The sequence below is a fragment of the Vanellus vanellus genome, assembly GCF_965231255.1.
Source record: "Vanellus vanellus genome assembly, chromosome: 5".
NCBI lineage: Eukaryota > Metazoa > Chordata > Aves > Charadriiformes > Charadriidae > Vanellus > Vanellus vanellus.
This window is the reverse complement of record NC_138910.1, coordinates 71,262,395-71,281,237: the sequence shown is the minus strand read 5'-3', so window position 1 is coordinate 71,281,237 and position 18,843 is coordinate 71,262,395. Positions and strand designations below refer to the sequence as shown.

At 39.8% G+C, this 18,843-nt stretch overlaps 1 protein-coding gene across 1 annotated transcript in view; it reads left to right on the top strand.

Annotated features, from left to right (window-relative positions):
• Nucleotides 1–2,981: 2,981 nt before the first annotated feature.
• TESK2 (testis associated actin remodelling kinase 2) overlaps nt 2,982–18,843 on the top strand; it is a 78,376-nt gene continuing 62,514 nt past the window's right edge. The window contains exon 1 of the mRNA XM_082483331.1: nt 2,982–3,266. Coding sequence (XP_082339457.1) covers nt 3,045–3,266 — 222 coding nt within the window. The 5' untranslated portion in view covers nt 2,982–3,044. The remainder of the gene's footprint in view (nt 3,267–18,843) is intronic.

Below are 18,843 nucleotides of genomic sequence, written 5' to 3'. Positions count from 1 at the left end.
ATTAAATCTTGGTTGATTTCATTGAGAATGTGATCATTAGTATAATTGGCCAAAATGACAGGAGGCCCACTTGGAATTGTGCCCACTTGAAATTTTCCTCTAATTCTGTGTATGCAATCCTGGGCAGAATACTAGACAAATAGAGCTCTATCCTAATAACTTCCAAGGATTTCATGTAGCTGTCTGGAAAGAAGGCAAACTCTAGCAGGCAAAAATGAAGGAATGGGTTACTTGGGAATCCAGATGGCAAAACCTTTTGGGGTTTATGTTGTGTGAAGTACTTTGAATCTCTTCTTTCATTGTGGGATTTGTGTAGAGTTTTGCAGAGTTCACCATGTGATTTCAATCAAAAGGATGTGTATGTATAAGGGTGATTTTTTTATGTTGTTGTTGTTAAATAGATTGAGAGACTTTGAGAGCTGATCTTTTGTTAACAGTATCTGGATACTTAAAACAGGCTTTTCCTCCTGTTTAAGATAGCTTACCTAACTTGGTATCTTCCTCTAGTTAAGACAACAGCAGTCTTCCTTTTTTTTTTTTTTTTTTTTTTTTTCCTTCTAGCATATATCTTGCTTTGCCTGAGAACTTGAACTTGCAGTCCTGATTTACAAGTTGCTTTATTTGCTGGGGCTGCAGTGCAGATGTGTTGTTTCACTAGATTTAGCAGGAGTGTCTACAAGCTCCAGGGTCCACTTCATATGGCATTACTGTGATACTGGAGTGTCAGACTGTGCATTTCTGGGGCAATGCTTGCTTCCTTCATTGGAAGGTGTCTAATGTGTGTGGGTACTACTCTCATTCAAATAAGTTTTAAAAAATTGTTTCTTCAATTATAGCAGATTTTCTGGTCAGTCTCCAAAGATACTTGTGTCTCCTGTTCCAGAAAATGAATTGTTAACACCGTGGTTTCCCGTCTGTCCTCCTTCCATAGCCAGTTCTTTCTTTATCTCCTTGAAAAGTAACCAAAAGTTAGCTTGTCCCTTTCAGATCAAAAGGAATTATTTAAGCATGCCTTGGAAATTCCTGGGCATCTTCTCTATAGCTGAGGAGGTTCTTTGGGCTATTTTTTTCCGCTGGGGAGATATAACAGGCTTTATCTTCCCATGGTGCTTCTGAACCATTTCCAGACCCTCAAGGCTCATGGGGCAAGAATATGAGGTCAGAAATTGGATCCTGATCTTCTGTGTGGCAGTCGGCCACACCATAACATTAGACTATGTAGTACTATCATTTGAAAAGTACTGTAAGCTCACGCATGTGGGAGTCTGCATATAAAATTCTGTACGAATACCATGACGTGGGATTTGATGGAGATTAAATTTTCTTAATCAGGCCCTGGTAAGATTCTCTTATATCCACCTCTGCCCAAGTTTCATTTAGAGAGGTAAGTGTTAAGATGTTTGAAATAAACAGCCTTGAAAAATACAGGGTTGTTAGGTTTGGGTTTTTTTTTTAGTTTCTTTCTTTATTGGAGAGGACAACCTCAAATTAATTCCACGCAGTTCAACTTACTTCTGCCTTAGAACTTCAACTTAGTTCTGCCTTACTTCTGAAGGCAGGGAAGGACTATGTGTTTTCCTGATCTGTTGGCACAGAGCATCTCTAAAAGATACACTGCATACAAAGCATGGGTATAGCAGCACTACTATATATTCAGAGGACAGCTGGTGTGCCTCTGTTTTTGAGATGCTCTTCAAATTTAGTGTATTGTTCAGGTTCTGTACATCTGTGTAAACAGAAGTATAATTGCCTGGCCTGCTCCCTGCTTTGTGATTATTTTGTCTGCTTTTTTTTTTTTTTATAATTTTATTGTTTCCTTCCCCTCCCTCCAGTTTTTCCTTCACCCTCAGAAAAAAAAAAAAAAAAAGAGAAATCTATCCTCTTTGTGACTGCTCACTTTGTTCATGTTTTGTAGGGGCTCAACAAATTGCTGTAAATGAACAGTTAAGTGTGGAAAAGATGAATAACCTGCTGAGTCTAAGGCTTAAAGGAAAAAAAAAAAAGTAGGCCACCTGTCAGGTTTGCCAGTCCAAGCTGAATTTGATGGGCTCCAGAGTCATCCTGATTACTTCATCATCCTCTTAAAAATAAAAAAAAATTCCCTTACTGTTGTTCCCCCCCCTTTTTTTTTCTTTTCTCCTACTTGGCAAATGTACCTTATTTCCTGTGTTTTCAGTTGAACTGAAATTAAAATAGCTTTAAAAAATGTGTTTGTGAGGAGAATTGTTCTGTCAGCTTCTTATGAAAATACTTTGTTTTTGTAGCAGGACTGTTGATGTTTTTATAAATTTGGGGGGTAGCTGTTTAGTGGATATAAACTTGTCTTCTTACCAGTTAAGGAGTTGGTCTTGGAACACTCATAGGTGGAAGCTTTAAAAACAAAGGTTTTGGTGCTCCAGCTACTGTTATTGACAGCTAATAATTTTCCTTATGTCAACTGAAAGGTGATCTGTATTTTTAAAGTTAGGTATCCTCTGTTCAGTCCCCAATGTGAAACGGTTTCTTGCAATAGCAGTAGATTGGTCACCAACTACTGCTGAAGTAGAGTAGAACGTTACATTTTGTGGGTTTCCTCCTGCTTAGTTGCTTGCTTTAGCAACCAGAACTTAAGTAAAAAAGAAAGGGAGGGGTGAGGAGGGAATGGAAGTTGTTGCCAGTTAAATTTTTACTTCTAACCCTATTCATCTTGTAATAGCCAGAGCACAGGGTATTTCCATGAATCTAAAGGAAAAGTTCAATAGATTGTCTGTATTTATTGATGATGCTGTGTGGTTGGTTGTGGTTTGTGGGTTGTTTTTTTTTTTGCTTTGCTTTTTTGTGCCCATACTTGGATACCTTCTGGGTTTTTTTGTTTTGTTTTATTTTTCCTTATTCCCTTAAACTGGTGTAAGCTTTGTTGGAGTCTGACCTAACTTATTAGATATGTTCATAATAATGGCAATCTCAATTTCTTGTATTTTAGGCTCCAACAAGAGTAGAGAAGACAGCAAATTACCTAAGATGTGAGCAGTCGTCCCTTAGCAAAATAAAACCTTGTTTTCAAAATGGACCGAAGTAAGCGGAATTCAATAGCAGGATTTCCACCACGCTTGGAGCGCGCTGAAGACTTTGATGGTGGCGCTGGAGGAGAAGGGCCCGTCTCCCAGATAGGAAGAGTTTGTACCTCTTCCTACAGAGCCCTGATAAGTGCCTTTTCCAGACTGACTCGTCTCGATGACTTCACATGTGAGAAAATTGGCTCTGGTTTCTTCTCCGAGGTGTTCAAGGTGTGTGTTTAGTTCTTTCTGCTCTTCACGTTGATTGCTTCATGTTTGGTGCTGAGAAGTACTTTTCACTGAAGTAAACTGTTCTTGTATTTGCTTTACTCAGGATGAGTGAACGGTGGAGAACTTGCATGACTCAAATATTTCCTCTGTCACTCTTCCAGTTGTTTTTTATCACTTGTAATTTACTTGGGAAGTTGCAGAGGCTATTTGGGAGAAACAGTAAAATCTAAAAAAAAAATATTTTTTTTTGGTCTCTGCTGTGTATTTTCACATTCATGGAGTGGATTAAATACCAATGGCTATTGGTTCTTCCATATGTAAGCGTGAATGTCTTTAATTTAGCTAGTTTATTAGTTTTCACGGAATCACGGAGTTTCAGAGTTGGAAGGGACCTCTAGAGATCATCTAGTCCAACTCCCCTGCTAAAGCAGGATTGCCCAGAGCACATTACTCAGGACTGCATCCAGGTGGATCTTGAAAATCTCCAGAGAAGGGGACTCCACAAACTCCCTGGGCAGCCTGTGGCAGTGCTCTGTCATGCTCACCGTAAAGGAGTTTTTCCGTGTATTTGAATGGAACTTCCTATGTTCTAACTTGTGCCCATTGCCCCTTGTCCTGTTGCTGGGAACCACTGAAAAGAGCCTGGCTCCATCCTCCTTCAACCCACCCTTTAGATACTTGTAAGTATTAATAAGGTCTCCCCTTGGCCTTCTCTTCTCCAGGCTAAAGAGTCCCAGCTCTTTCAGCCTTTCCTCATAAGGAAGATGCTCCAATCCCTAATCATCTTAGTTCCCCTTTGCTGGACTTGCTCCAGCAGTTCCCTGTCCCTCTTGAACTGGGGAGCCCAAAACTGGACTCAGTATTCGAGTTGTGGCCTCACCAGTGCAGAGTAGAGGGGAAGAATGACCTCCTTCGACCCACTGGCCACACTCTTCCCTATGCAGCCCAGGATTCCATTGGCCTTTTTGGCAACAAGGGCACATTGCTGGGCCATGGATAATTTACTGTCTACCACAACCCCCAGATCCTTCTCCTCCAAGCTACTTCCCAGCCAGTCCGCCCCTAACCTATACTGGTGCCCAGCATTCTTCCTCCCCAGGTGCAGGACCTTGCACTTGCTTTTGTTGAACCTCATTAAGTTCTCCTCTGCCCAGCTCTCCAGCCCGTCCAGGTCATGCTGGATGGCAGCACGGCCCTCTGGGGTGTCAGCCACCCCACCCAGTTTGGTATCATCAGCGAACTTGCTGAGGATATACTCTGTCCCCTCATCCAGGTCATTAATGAATATATTGAACAAAATTGGACCAAGTCTTGACCCCCGGGGGACACCACTGGTTACAGGCCTCCAACTAGACTCTGTGCCACTGATCACGACCCTCTGAGTTCTGTCCCGCAGCCAACTCTCAATCCACCTCGCTGTCGCCTCATCTAGCCCATACTTCCTCAGCTTCCTAATGAGGATGTTATGGGAGACAGTGTCAAAAGCCTTGCTAAAGTCAAGGTAGATGATATCTATGACTCTCCCCTCATCCAGCCAACCAGTTATAACATCATAGAAAGCTATCAGATTGGTCAAGCATTATTTACCCTTGGTAAATCCATGTTGACCACTTCCAATAACTTCCTGTTCCTCAACCTGTTTGGAGAGGACATCCAGAATGAGTCGCTCCATTACTTCCCTGGGTCCTCCTTCTTGCCTTTTTTGAAGATCGGAGTGATGTCAGCCTTCCTCCAGTCCTCAGGCACCTCTCCTGTTCTCCATGACCTTTCAAAGACAATGGAGAGTGGTCTAGCAATAACATCTGCCAGCTCTCTCAGCACTTGCGGGTGCATCCCGTCAGGGCCATGGACTTATGAATGTCCAGCTTGGCCAAGTGGTCTCCGACCCGGTCCTTCTCAACTGAGGGAAAATCTTCCTCTCTCCAGACCTTCCCCCTTGCCTCCAGAGTATGGGATTCATGAGGGACAGCTTTAGCAGTGAAGACCGAAGAAAAGAAGGCATTCAGTAACTCTGCCTTCTCTGTGTCTTCCCCCACTAGGGCACCCATCTCATTCGTCAGTGGGCCTACGTTTTCCCTAGTCTTCCTTTTTCTATTGATATACTGAAAGAATCTCTTCTTATTGTCTTTAACTGCAGTGGCCAAGCTGAGTTCTGATTGAGCTTTGGCCCTTCTAATTTTCCCCCTACATAGCTTTGTTATATCTTGATAGCCCTCATAAGTTGCCAATCCCCTTTTCCAGAGAATGTAAGCTTTCCTTTTTTTCCTGAGGTCCACCCAAAGCTCTCTATTTAGCCAGGCTGGTCTTCTTCCCTGTCTGCTCTTTTTTCGAGACGGGGGATGGCCTTCTCCTGCGCTTCTGAGAGCACCTGCTTGAAGTATGCCCAGCCTTCCTGGGCACCTTTGCTCTCTAGTTTTGTGGGATCGTACTTATTCCTTTGGTAGTCTTTGCCTCCCAACACTAGATGCATGTCTTAGGAGATTTACACGTGATTACTGAATTTGAAACCACAAAATTTATTGCACTGAAGTTACAATACAATTAGCTGCTCTTCTGTTTCCTTTGCTGCTTGTTATGCCATGCCTCTAACTCAAGTAATCAGAGATTGGTTTGAAGTAAATACTATGAATGAGAAAATCTGATGTTGTCAGTGACTTGCTGTGATGAATCTGGGAAGTGGATAAGATCTTTGTAAAGCAATTTGTGAAACCATAGAGGCAACCCCAGTTTTATAGCGCTGGTGATATTTCTGCTGTTCTGACTATTCTTGTAAGGGTTATTGTAGAGGAATAGGACATTGAGTTGACTTCCAGGCTTTCAGGCATTGCAAAAATAATTCGTTTCCTTGTCCTAGTTCCTGACTCTAAATGAAGTCACCCTCCAAGTTATTTCCATTTCAGTGAAATGCCAGAAAACTTTATCTCACAGTATATTATGTCCATTCCATGACACTTCATGTGGTCTTTTATTTAAAAAGTTAAACAAAAAAACTCTTATGTTCACAGCAATAAAGCTGGATATGTGAATTAGAAAATGAAAATTATTTTTATGTTGCTTTAATACCCAAAGGCATTAATTGTGTAAAAGCAAGTAACTTCTTAGTTTTTTCTGTTTAGCTAGATATATGAAATTTAATTTCCACTGACACAAGTTTTTAATTTTTTCAAATGGGTGGACCTGAAGAATTTTATTTGGGGTGTGTAGGAGTCTTGGTACAAGTCAGTTCTCTATAAAGCTACCTTGTATACCAATTGAAAACAAGGTTTTGGGTTGTGTTTTTTTTTTTGTTTGTTTTTTTGTTTGTTTTTTTTCTTCTTATTTTCCTGTTTGGAAAACTTTCTGTAATGCACTTTGTAGCAAATGTCTTTGTATCCAGACGTTTCTTAATGTGAAATGAACTGATTTTTAAAGTTCTGTGTGCCACTTGAACTCATCTTTACAGCTTTTATGGTGAAGCTGCTGTGAAGCGTATAAGGGTACCAATAGACGTGGGTCATGTCTAAGTAATTGGGGAACAACAGACCTTGGTTTGCTTTTGTGAATTTCAGAATTCGTGTTTTGGAGTAGTTTTGTCTTAGGTTTATCTCATTGTTGCTGATTAGACATTGTGTCTTTGCGTATTCTGTAAATTCAGGATTTAGTCCTCTTTAATACTTGGATTTTACGGTGCTTAGGTTACAAGTTTATCCCGTAGTGGTATTGCCAATCATATTGATGTGTGAACTTCAAAAAGTTTTGTAGTCAAATAGCTACATACTTTGTGAATAGACTTACTAGGTGACACAGCTATAATATTCTACTATGGATTAGTGAGGAACAGCATGGAGAAGCACCATGAGGTAAGGTGCTTGCATGTCCAGCAGAAAGGCACGGTATTATTGATCGTTAGGAAACAAAAGTAAGTGGGAGAAAAAGTGGCTAAAAGTAAAGGTAATTTTCCAGCATTTATAGTAATTGATTTTTTAAGAATATTTTAAGAGAGCACTTGGGTTTAGTCAGGTACTGGCATACAGAGGTAAACAGCCGTTTGAGAACTTGATTGAGTTAAATCCCTGATACCCAATTTACCTTCCCGTGCATAAATAAGTCTGCTAACTCTTTAAAAACCTTCCCCTGCCATTCCCCCTTTCAGTAAACTAAACTAGACATCACATGGTGTCAGTCTGCAACCAGTGGCATTACTCTGAGACCCATGGTAGTAGGCTGAGTATCTAGTGTCTGTTTTCCCAGAAACAACCACAGACCTCCTGCAGGGACACAATGAGTGATAAAGCCTTTTCTTTCACATCAGTTTCCAACAAGGTCTCGCTTCAGTTTTGGCACAAAGGGGTGAGAATGCATTACGACCTTATCTTAGATGCAGTTCCATACTCACTTAAGCAGGTTTCTGTTCTGCTAGTTTATCAGCCTGACCACCTCTGTCATTAATCCTGCTGTGCTGATGATCAGATTTCATGCAAGAACCTTGATGTGCTTCCAGGAAGGAGAGCCTCATGGTTTGACACAGTTAAAGTTCAGTCTGCAGGCTCCCAGCTAAATGATTGAACTTGAGAAAAATCCAGGATAGTAGTTCTAAACTTACTGTGTAAGTAACTTTACAAGGGCAAAATTAACAAAGGTGTCTCCAAAAACCCCATGTCTCCAGATATTTTTCAATTATGTATTTGTCTGTTGTTATGTGAGTATCATACCTTGGGTTTGCTTGGACTGTTTTGTTGGTTTGGGATTTTTGTTTTGCTATGTAACTGACAATTGTTTTCAGTGAGTTCTTCCCCTCCACCCTTTTCTGTGGAAACTCCTTTTTAAATATCTGTGACAGTGGATAGAAGTTGCCTTCTCTTAACTTGGGAATAGGAGTACGTTACAGCTTAGATGTATACATTAATGGTCATATGTGGTATGAATGATCTTTTAGCATTTCTAGTGCACCTTTATTCATACACAAACTTTGGGTTTTATTCATCATAAAGTATTAAACTAGCATTTTGATTTTGTTAGCATCACCATAACAATTCAAATTCTTGTTCACCTGAATACTAAGTGTTATAGAAACTAGTTTAGAAAAACTGAACTTTGTCAAACTATTAGCAGTCTAGTTTGAAGCTGACTGACTAGTGCCTGTTCTAATTTTCAATGGCAAGTGCATCACGCTGAGGTTTGCTTTTGAGATTGAGCTAGGCAAAGACTGTTTATGTAACAATGCCCAGCCCTGATCCCAAACCTCTAAATTCCTAGCTGGGAAGGAGCTGATGGAGATGGAGCTCTAAGTAATTGTGGGGGAGATAAGCATCATACTGAAAAAAAAAAATACTGTATTAGGAAACAAATACTATTCATTGTAAAATGTGTATGTTGGAACAGCAGTCAGGCTAAAATTGAGGTTCTCTTTCTATTCAAAACATATCTTCAGCTTCAAAGCCAGTACTAAATATTCAAGTTGCTAGAAAATTCCTTCAGGTGTTCTTGTTGGCTCTGCATTCTGTAGCTGAACGTTGATGGAGACTGGAAATATCTCGACACTTTGGCTGAATGTTAAATATTGACTATTTGCAGTTTATTATTCATGTATACATGAAAACAGGGATCATTAATCCAATATAGAATTGTGTAAATTCAGTGTCCTGTGTGTTTGCATGTTGGGAAGGTCATGTTGCTGGACAGGTGTGATCACTGGGGAATTTGAAGGTTTTAACTGTTGAGGAATGGTGAAGTCTTCTGATATCCAGGGAAGAATTAATGGTTTTGTCTTCGGCAGTTCTGGATGCTAAAGTAGTTGTTTCACTGCAGACAGTTCTCCTGCTGTTTTAAATATGCCTAGCTATCTAGTTAGCAGTACTATCAAGATAATTCAGGAGGAAGAAAACAATTTTATGTTTGGGTCACTGATTAGTTCTGTAGTGCCGGGACTCCTTGCTGCTATTGTAATGATGGGCTGTTGAAAGCTCCACCATCTCCAGTAGTTAGGGAGTTGACATATGTATAACAGGGAGAAAAATAATTTCTGTTTGTCGGGGAACTTGTTCTGACAAAACTGCTAAAGCTAGTGCAGCCTTCCAAAGATTATCTTTGGGACAGGCAGGGATCAAATTTGCAGACGGGACTCAAGTCAACAGGGCCATGGTCTTGACCACCTTGAACTGTGGTTTTTACCTTGTAGGAGTCAAAAGATTCACTATTTGAAGTTAATCATCAGAGGAAAAAAAATTCCATCTTACGAAATATTATAAGCAATATGTCAGTATAATTTGTCTTAACCATAGATCTGAGAAAGTTATTCCTGTGAGCAGGGAAAAGGTGCGTAACACCTTAAAAAAATCAGTTAATAAAATACTTGTTTGATGGTGGATGGGCAAAGATGAGCCTATGAATATAAGATGTATAAGACACAATGCAAAATAAACTACTTTTTAGAGCCAGAATATTAAGCACTTGAGCATGGGCGCTTCTAAAGAAAAATTTTGAGATGAAAATCAGCCCTCCCATTTCGGCATACTTACTGAAAGCACTAAGCACTCAGTTTATGATCTCCTGTAACTTGAGATGCTTTCTGCAGTACTTCTGGCTACACAGTTTTTCTGGGTTTTCACTTGTGAAGCAAATTTTACCTACTGATCCCTGCTCGGTTAAAGGCTCTTTTTTTTTTTTTTTTTTTTTTTTTTTCTTGTTGCCCCCCCTCTGCAAGCATTTCTTAATTTTGTCATGATCATTTTGAATTCTAATCCTGTCTCAGAAGTGCTTGGCCTTCCTACACTCCCTCATTTAACTTCAGGCAGGTTCCTCCAGAATCCTACTTGACAATCTTAGCAGTTTACTTTTGAAACGCTAGTTACTACTTTGATTATGGTTTTACTTTGCTACTTTATAGTATTTCGTTCTAAATGACATTTGTCTGACTTATTTAGGAAGATGCCATGTAAGTTGCATCAAAGCCATATGAAAAACAAGATACGATGAATCTTGGTGCTGATATAGCGTGGATACCCTTGAGAAACAAATGCTGGAAATACATTGGTGCTGTTCTGTGATGTGTGGACTCCATAGCCTATGGAATTAGCGATCTCCAGGTGCAAGGCCAAGTCTGAATACAAAGAGAAGGCATCATACTTTTGGTTGACTTAACAAGATTGGTGGTGTGTGCAAAGGGGTCAGCATCCTCAGGGCATTCATGCTGTATGTACTTATGCTGTAAGGCCTCCTAGTTGAATACCCTGGAATGATGGTCCGCAGTTCATCAATTGGTTGTTAGTCTTTGTTTTGTATGGTCAAATTTATGTGCTCTGAGTTTCAAAAGTGCTGACTGATCAGGGAAGGCGTGCCTGTTTAAGTACATGCCTTATGCCTGAGGCTAGGATCCTGTTTCTCGTATTTATTTAACGTCTTTGAGGTGCCTTAAAGATAAGCAGCATGCAGCTGTCTGATGTGAAAGGAGAAACAGGGCTGATATGGAGTTGTGCTTATGAGGGGTAGTGTGAAGAACACTTATGTATAATTTTTTTCTGTCAAATATGTGTAATGTACTTAGGATAAAAATGGTAGTTCTGTTGCCTCTAATCTACACTATCTAGTATCGTTTATGTTTTGTATTGTTTATGGTACTATGTCTTTCAGGCACATTTTCATGCTGGTGGGCTTGATCTCTGGAAGAACTGGTAGATCTGAGAGATACTACTGATCTGGCTTTCCCAAAGTGACTCATGGAGAGCTGTCTTTTGTGCTTTATGACTTGATTACCATTCTGCTTGATTAACATCTCTGTCTATAATTTTACAGGCCTTGAGGAGTCCACTGCAGAACTGTTTGATGTTAAACAGTAGTCACTTTCTTCTTTTGGCCTCTGACCTAGGTTTGACAGAACTTGCTAACTAGAATAAACAATGCAGAGTAAGAACAGTACAATAGACTAAATGAGGGGCTAACTCATAGGACATCTCACACAAAGGTTGCGAGAATAGGCAGGTCACTTGACTGGAAAAAAAATTAAATATTTTCTGTCTTGGTTGGCATGAATATCTATTTTCATGTTATACTTTGCCAATTATGTCTCATGGTTAAACTATATGTTTAAAAATAAAGGCATAATGGACTTCTCAAACAGTTAAGGCTTGGAGGAGTTATTAGGTCATACACACTGACACATAATCAAAGGTCATTATATTTTACAGGTAACTGGTATTTTGTCTACAGCATATATTGGCACCATATACTACACAGTTTGATTTTTGCACCCTCCCTCTGCTGCTGTTATTGCTTTTTTAATTATGTTCTGAACTGAAGACTTCAGAGACAGGGTCATGGATTCCACTGCTCAGTGTGTAATCTCACTGTTGTAAATTTGTATCTATCTTGAAGTCTCTGGACCTGCTAGTCCACCCAGTTGGTCTTTATATTGTTTTGGCTGAGCCAATGTCTTTTTTAGTACCTCTTCTTTCCTCCCTATAAAACTAAAAAAAAAAAAAAAAAAAAAGGGTTTTGACCCTTTTGGTATGTTAACTAGTCCCAATTTCTGTCTTTTTCCTTTTCCCACCCCTACTCTGGGAATTACCTAGTTCTTGCAATATAGGTTTAAGTCGTTTCAACATCACCTCCAACATTTTTCTCTTTTTTTAAAGTGGACATCCTAACTCAGAATGCACTAGTTTTGTTCTTAAAAATGTCATGTAAAAACTCTCTTTTTGCTTTGCGTCACGCACTTTTATAATGCACACCACTTGTTGTCATAGCACATTAGTACCTTACGTTTAATGGGTGAGGGTCTCCTGTTCTGTACCCTTCGGTCCTTGTCTGTAGTGAAGTTTTTCATTTGAGTATGTTAATTTTTGCTCAAGATGGACCTAAGATATGAAGTGGCCTTCACTATTTAGTGAAATAATGCCAATGGGGTAATGCTACAAACTTAGAAGTTTCCAATTTTTCTGAGGGGCGACATCCATCAGTGAGCTGGAAGTGAATGCAGAATATTGAGTAACAGGAGGCCTAGCTCAGTTCCTCTGGAAGCATTGTTAAAAGACTTCCCTATCTTACGCTGCTTTGTCACGTACAACTGCATCTTGAGCTATCATTAGCCAGTCTTTAATCTAGTTGTAGTGGGTTGTGGCACGAAGTCAGATGTCTTACAGAAGTCTGTGTGTTCATGTATGTATATTGCTATTTTGAAACATTTATACAATTAGCTTAAATCTTACCACCTAATTTTAAAATTAATGTAAAGCTGGGAAGGGATGTTATGACAACCATTACAGTATCCTTAGCCGAGCCAGGCTCAAATATATGTGATTTGTTCTTGGCAGCTATTTTCGACCTGCCCTTTAAACACTCATTATAGAAGATTCTAGAACCTCCTTTGGTGTATCCAGGCCATATTTTTTTTTTTTTTTTTTTACTATCCTTTTATAGCTAGAACTTCCCAGTTTGAGTTGTTTCTACAGCTGGTCCTGTCTGTTTGCTTATTGACTCTACTAGCAACTCATTACTGACAGAGGGTTCAGTTTTCTTGTGGCATTTAGTGATATATCATGTCAACGGAGGCCTTCTTCCAGAAGTAAAATGTCTGTGAATATGTGGAAGAAGGGAAGGAGATATCTGAGTAGTTTTATAAATGAGCATGCAGAGAAGGGAATGCCAATTCAGATTAAAAGGAGAGGATGACTGCAAAAAGGACACGGAAAAGGTGTGGAAAAAATGGCAAGAGAATCTAAATTCAAGGCAAGGGAGCTGCTGCTTGGTTTTCAGCCCATGCTCAGCAAAATCCCACTGGAGAAGGTGTTGGAAACCAGTGGCTCAAAGTTTGCAGGAAGTACTTCCCAGAAGTGGAATCTTTATTAACTTAGGTTTTGACAGATAAGCACCACTGCAATATCTGACAAATATTTGAATGTTTGTCAACGTGTTTTAAATCTAAATGCAAGTCTGTGCATTATTGCCAGTCTTTGCAGGATGGCTGGGAATAGAGCTGGTATGGAGCTCCCTCCTGCAGGACAAGGCCACAGCATGCTCCCAGGACTCTACAAGCAAGTTCTTAACTGTCTCCTCTGTGTGCACCTGTTTGCTGCATAAATGGGATGTCAGTCTTCAGGACTGTCAAACCAATACCTTTCCTTCTGAATTCTTTTAAGGGGAAAGGGGTTAGATGTCAGCATAAATCAAGGAGATTCTGGGCATTCCAACTGGAGAGAAGCTTTTCTTAATCCTAGCATTCCCTCTTGATTATTATTTCAAAACTTTCAACATAAACACTGAAAAAGTTTGTTTCTTTGTTAATACCAAACTAAGGGATGAATTTGGCTCTTAGTACAACTCTGGCTTTTGCTTTTGAACAGTTTACTCGCTTTGTCACCAGATTTCAGGCCAAAATTATGTTCTTCAAGGTGACAGTAGTATCTGCATAAAATCACTTAATTGGGCAGAATGCCTGCGTGTTTTTTTATGTAGAGGACAATAGAAAGACTAACTGTGTGTAGGTGCTTTTCTTTATGGTAGCTATTGTATGAGAGATTTAGTGTTGCTGGAACTGTAGCTTGGTTAACACTGTGTGTGTGTGAACTTGTATTGTGTCCCCAGACTTACAGTGTAGTAACTAGTTCTTGCCTAGTAGGCATAACTGCTTTCTCTAAGTTTTGCTTACATCGAGCTTTGCCATTTTTATTACTGTTTAGGCCTTCCTACCACACTGTACATCTTTGTGTTTTTATTTGCTTTGTAGATTTGTGGAGTCAAAAGCATAGGGTTGGAAAAGACTTCATGTCATCTTGCTCTTCATCCTTTTGTCCCAGGGCAAAAGCAGCTTTATCTGTCATTCTTCATGAACATCTCCTTAACCTGTTCTTTAAAGCTTATAGTAGAGTTTACTGCAATGGAAGATCTTCACTCCCAGGTATCTCTGAGGAATCAATTTTATTGAGCAACAGAGGAGTGATTGCATCATAAGCCACACTGGCCTGAAAAACCTCCAACAGTAGATTAAGCTACTCTGACTTCCTGTGAAGGTGATGTGCACGGACAGCCCCTTCATCTGATTGAGCTGGGAGGGCAGAAGCTCTTGGCAGAGGGATGGTAAAGATCTACTGAGGAAGTGAGAAAGCATCTGGAAGATTTGCTTTCCTCATACCTTCTATTTAGGATGAATGTCATTTTGTCATAACGAACAAAATAGTAACACTGTCAATTTAGAAATTTGAAGTACAAAAAAAAATATCTTTCTGCGTAACTCTTAAGGAAGTATTTCTGTTATTCAGGTTATTCTGAAGGCAGCACTGAAGTAGAAGTCAGCTGATAATGTGAAATTTCACAGGAAACCTGAAGTCTGTCTCCTGTTTTTTCTTTGTCCTTACTGCTTCAGTTTCAAAGTTTTCTAATGTGTTGTTTTGAACATTGAGTGTAAGGTTTGCATTAGGGAAGGATCCTCTTTGATTGCCTCTGGAATTAGCAGCCTGAGCAGGGGCATGAACAAGTAAATGTAGGTGTTCTTCAAAAACTATGTAAAACGTTAGAGGTGAGATCACACAGGATCCTTGATATTTGTGGGACTATTGATGGGCTTAAAAGGTATTTTATTTTAGTTACCCTATGAAGTATTTGTAGGATATTGTCTAGTTGTAGGTATTAAATACTTTTTCAACATTGGATATTTGACTTTTCTAAAGCTGGAGAACATTTGGTCTCAACACATGGGGAAAAATAAACAATAAAAATTGGTTTAATAACTAGAAAAGTGATTCAGTGAATGAGTTCAGTCTTAATGTGTTTAATGTATAAAGGCTGGTGTCATTACAGTGCATAAACGATCTTATAATGAGAAAACAGTTGTTTGAAGGTACTTTTTAGCATAGTGAAAAAAGGGCATAATAAGGTCCCATGGCTAGGAGCTGTAATAATAATTGTGCTTATTTTGAAAAATTAAATGGCTGTGAGAACAGCCTCACCAACCAGAAATTGTCTTCTCTCTCTCCTGTTGGTACATTGGTGATATTTGTAGCCATCCTGTTTTTCTAGAATGTTCTTGATTAAGCGTGGCAAGTTGTTGAGAAACTTACAGCTACCACCAATTTAAGGCCACCAGTTTTGGAAACTAATGGTCTAGACAATTGAATTTTATTTTTTTATTTTTTACTGAAGTGTTTGGGTTTTTTCTCCTTGAGATTGCTGTTGCTAAATCAGGCAAAATGAGATACTTCAGGCTCTGCTTATGACATATAGTGTTGGAAGTCCTCCTAAGTTGGAAAATGAGTAGGGAATGAGTAAGTAGATTATTCTGCATATTGGTTATGCAGATCTAATATTTGGTCTTGTAGGCATGGGGAATATACCTTGTCACTGAGAAATGACACCCACTTGAGCAGTGCGTGTCTTCCCTCACCCAGGTGTGGTGTATTGTTCCTCTTCTAAATTTCTTCTTTCGTTCTGTTGCAGAGGGATAAAGCCATCACAGTTGTTGCTTCCCTCCCTGTGTGATGTGATGCCTGTTAGAAAGACAGACAGCAAATCTTCTTGTCCACACATGCCTTTTAGTCTCATTTCTTATTTCAATGGGATTCAATTTTAAGCTGAAAATCTTCCCTTTTTAACTAGTGGAGGAAACTCCTTCACCTTGCTCAAGATGAGAGAAGCGATATATTTGGGGCTTAAGGTCTCTTATGTGAAGTTACAATGTTAAAATACACCACTAATTGTTCACTTAGGAATACAATCACTCTGTGTATTGCATAAACTGGCCAAGAAGGCTAGAATAACTTTTAACTTGATTTCAAGCTCTTGAGTTATATCAACTAGATGATTCTAATCACTCTCTTCTATTCTGATACTTGTCAGGAGCAGGAAGAAGCACCGTTCTGGAACTGAGATAAGGCATAAATCCTGAGGGTGTTGGTGCTTTCTTAGTCAAAGTAGAAGTCTTCTACTTTAGATTTGTCTCACACTGATGTGTGAATTATCAGCCTTTTGGAACCCTTCTACTGGCTGCTAAGATGATTTGTATGGTAAGCACTAAAACAGTCTTCCTCTTGCTAATGATTTTTTGGTTATTGAGATGCCAAGTCGCTGTCATCCTAGTCCTTGTCACTTAATTAGCCAATGCTTTTATAGGGCATAGGCTGTGGGTAGGAGTAGTAATAGGCCTTATTCCAATGGTTTATTAATACAGGAGTTCAAAACCTCATCTGCATTTATTATTCTTTATGGATTGCACAATTGGGGCAAAATACTCAGTTCATCCCCACTCGTGTGAGTATCATTAAAATTCAGAATTACCTGTCTGACTTGCAGGGCACTCTTACTCTTACACTTATGAGAATTGAGAATGCTTTGAAATACAAACTACAAGGGAGGGCTAGTTCACATTTGTTATCTGAAATGTCCTGATTTTTATTTACTTATTTTCTGGCTAGAAATCTTAAGACGTGCATGTAATAATCACCTTATAACATCAGGTGAGGAAACAATGGGAGTGACTCAAAAGCTGCTACCAGGTAGTAGTTCTAATGAAAGCCTTGCCTTTTGTAGTGGTGTTGAAAAACTTTAAGAAATTTTCAAAATCATGTTTCCGTGATACCGTTTCCTACAGCCCTACTTGGCATCACTACAAGTAAAGCCTAAAACTATACTGAGTGAAGCAAAGTAACAAACAAGGGCAAGAGAGTTTCTCTTACAGTATATTTCACTTTCTCTGGTTTGGTCAGCCAGCTTCTCTGCTGAAGAAAGAAATCTTTGGAAAATATGGCAGAACTATCATTATATCCTGCAAATGAAAGATTTTCTTTAGTAAAAAGCCAGAACAAAAATCACTGAAACAAATATGATGCTTAAAGAATACTCAGTCCAAAAAAAAGAATGTAAAGTAATGTAAAGTTGTTCATTTTGAAATGTAGTTATCACCTGTTTGGAAACTTGGCCCCTTCTGACTCTTGTTAAGCAGCTGATATGTTGAATGTCTGAGGTAAGTCTTTGTTGTCCTCACAACTAGTGAGAATGCTCGCAAATTCTGTCAACAATAAGATACTCTTATACTGTAACAAGTGGGATCTTGCAATAAGAGATAACCCTCTGGCTGGATTTTGTGTTTAGTCCAGTGACTTCTGTAGTTCAGAGTCCTTTGGGCCTTTGATTTTTCTTCTGGAAGAAAAGTTGTGCCAATCTGAGTATCATTGTGCAGTTTCCCAGGGGCAAAGCAGGTGGCAAGATTCCCTTGGCACAGAAATGTTTGTGGGCTTTTTTGTCCTGTTTTCCATAATAATTTCTCAAGCACAGTTAAATGATCTGTTTAGTTTTCTGTTCTGGATGGAGATGTGCTGGGTTGGCAGCTCTGGGATTTTCTGTGTTTTGCCAGCTGGCAGACATGCACATTTGTGTAAGCTCATTCATAGCTGATACTGAGAGACAGGTGCTGATTTACTGTTCTTCAAATAACTGTGCTGGCATATGTCCAGTATTAACATGACTGCGCCCAGAGAACAGAGTGCATCACTTAAGATCATTGTGACACACCTCTCTGAACACTTATTTACTGGTTTTGGGACGGGGGGCAAAGTTAAATATATTTCAGTGATGGATTTCTCTGCCTGTGGCTGGAGACTGTGTGTGATGGTAATACACAAAAGTGCAAATTATTATTGATGGCAGTAACAGAAAAGAGATGTTGTTTACAGCCTTAGATCCATAGGGAATACTTCCTCATAGCCCCTCAGTAGCCATTGGTAATGATTAGAGAGAGGAACTCCAAAGTCTGCGTGATACAGTTTCTGTTAGTCTTGACTTCTCCAGTTGTTGGGAGTTCTGTATGCAAGTCATGCAAGATGTCCTTTATCTAGTAGGTGCTCAATCCATTCTCTGCCCAGACTGTATTTGTGCTTGGAATTGTCCCGACCTTGCACTTGGTCTTGTTGAACTTCATGGGTTCACACAGGCCCACCTCTCAATCCAGGTTCTTCTGGATGGCATCCCTTCCCTCCAGTCAACAGACTGCTCCACACAGCTTGGTGTCGTCAGCAAACTTGCTGAGGGTGCACTCAATCGCAACATCCATGTCACTGACAAAGATGTTAAATAGCACTGGTCCCAGTACCAGCACCTGAGGAACACCACTTGTCACTGCTTGCCACTTGGACATCGAGCCATTGACCGCAACTCATTGAGTGCAGCCATCCAGCCAATTCCCTATCTGCCGAGTGGTCCATCTGTCAAATCCATGTCTCTCCAATTTAGAGACAAGGACGTCATGTGGGACAGTGTCAAATGCCTTGCAGAAGTCCAGGTAGATGATGTCAGTTGCTCTTCTCTTATTCACCAATTCTGTAATGCTGTTGTAGGAGACCACCACACGATTTGCCCTTATTGAAGCCGCATTGGCTGTCACCAGTCACTTCCTTATTTTCCATGTGTCTTAGCAGAGTTTCCAGGAGGATCTGCTCCATGATCTTTTGGGCACACAGGTGAGACTGACAGGCCTGTATTACCCTGGATCTTCCTCTTTTTTTTTTTCCCCTTTCTAAAAATGGGTGTTATGTTTCCCCTTTTCCAGTCAGTGAGAACTTCAGCAGACTGCCACAACTTCTCAAACATGACGGATAGTGGCTTAGCAATTTCATCT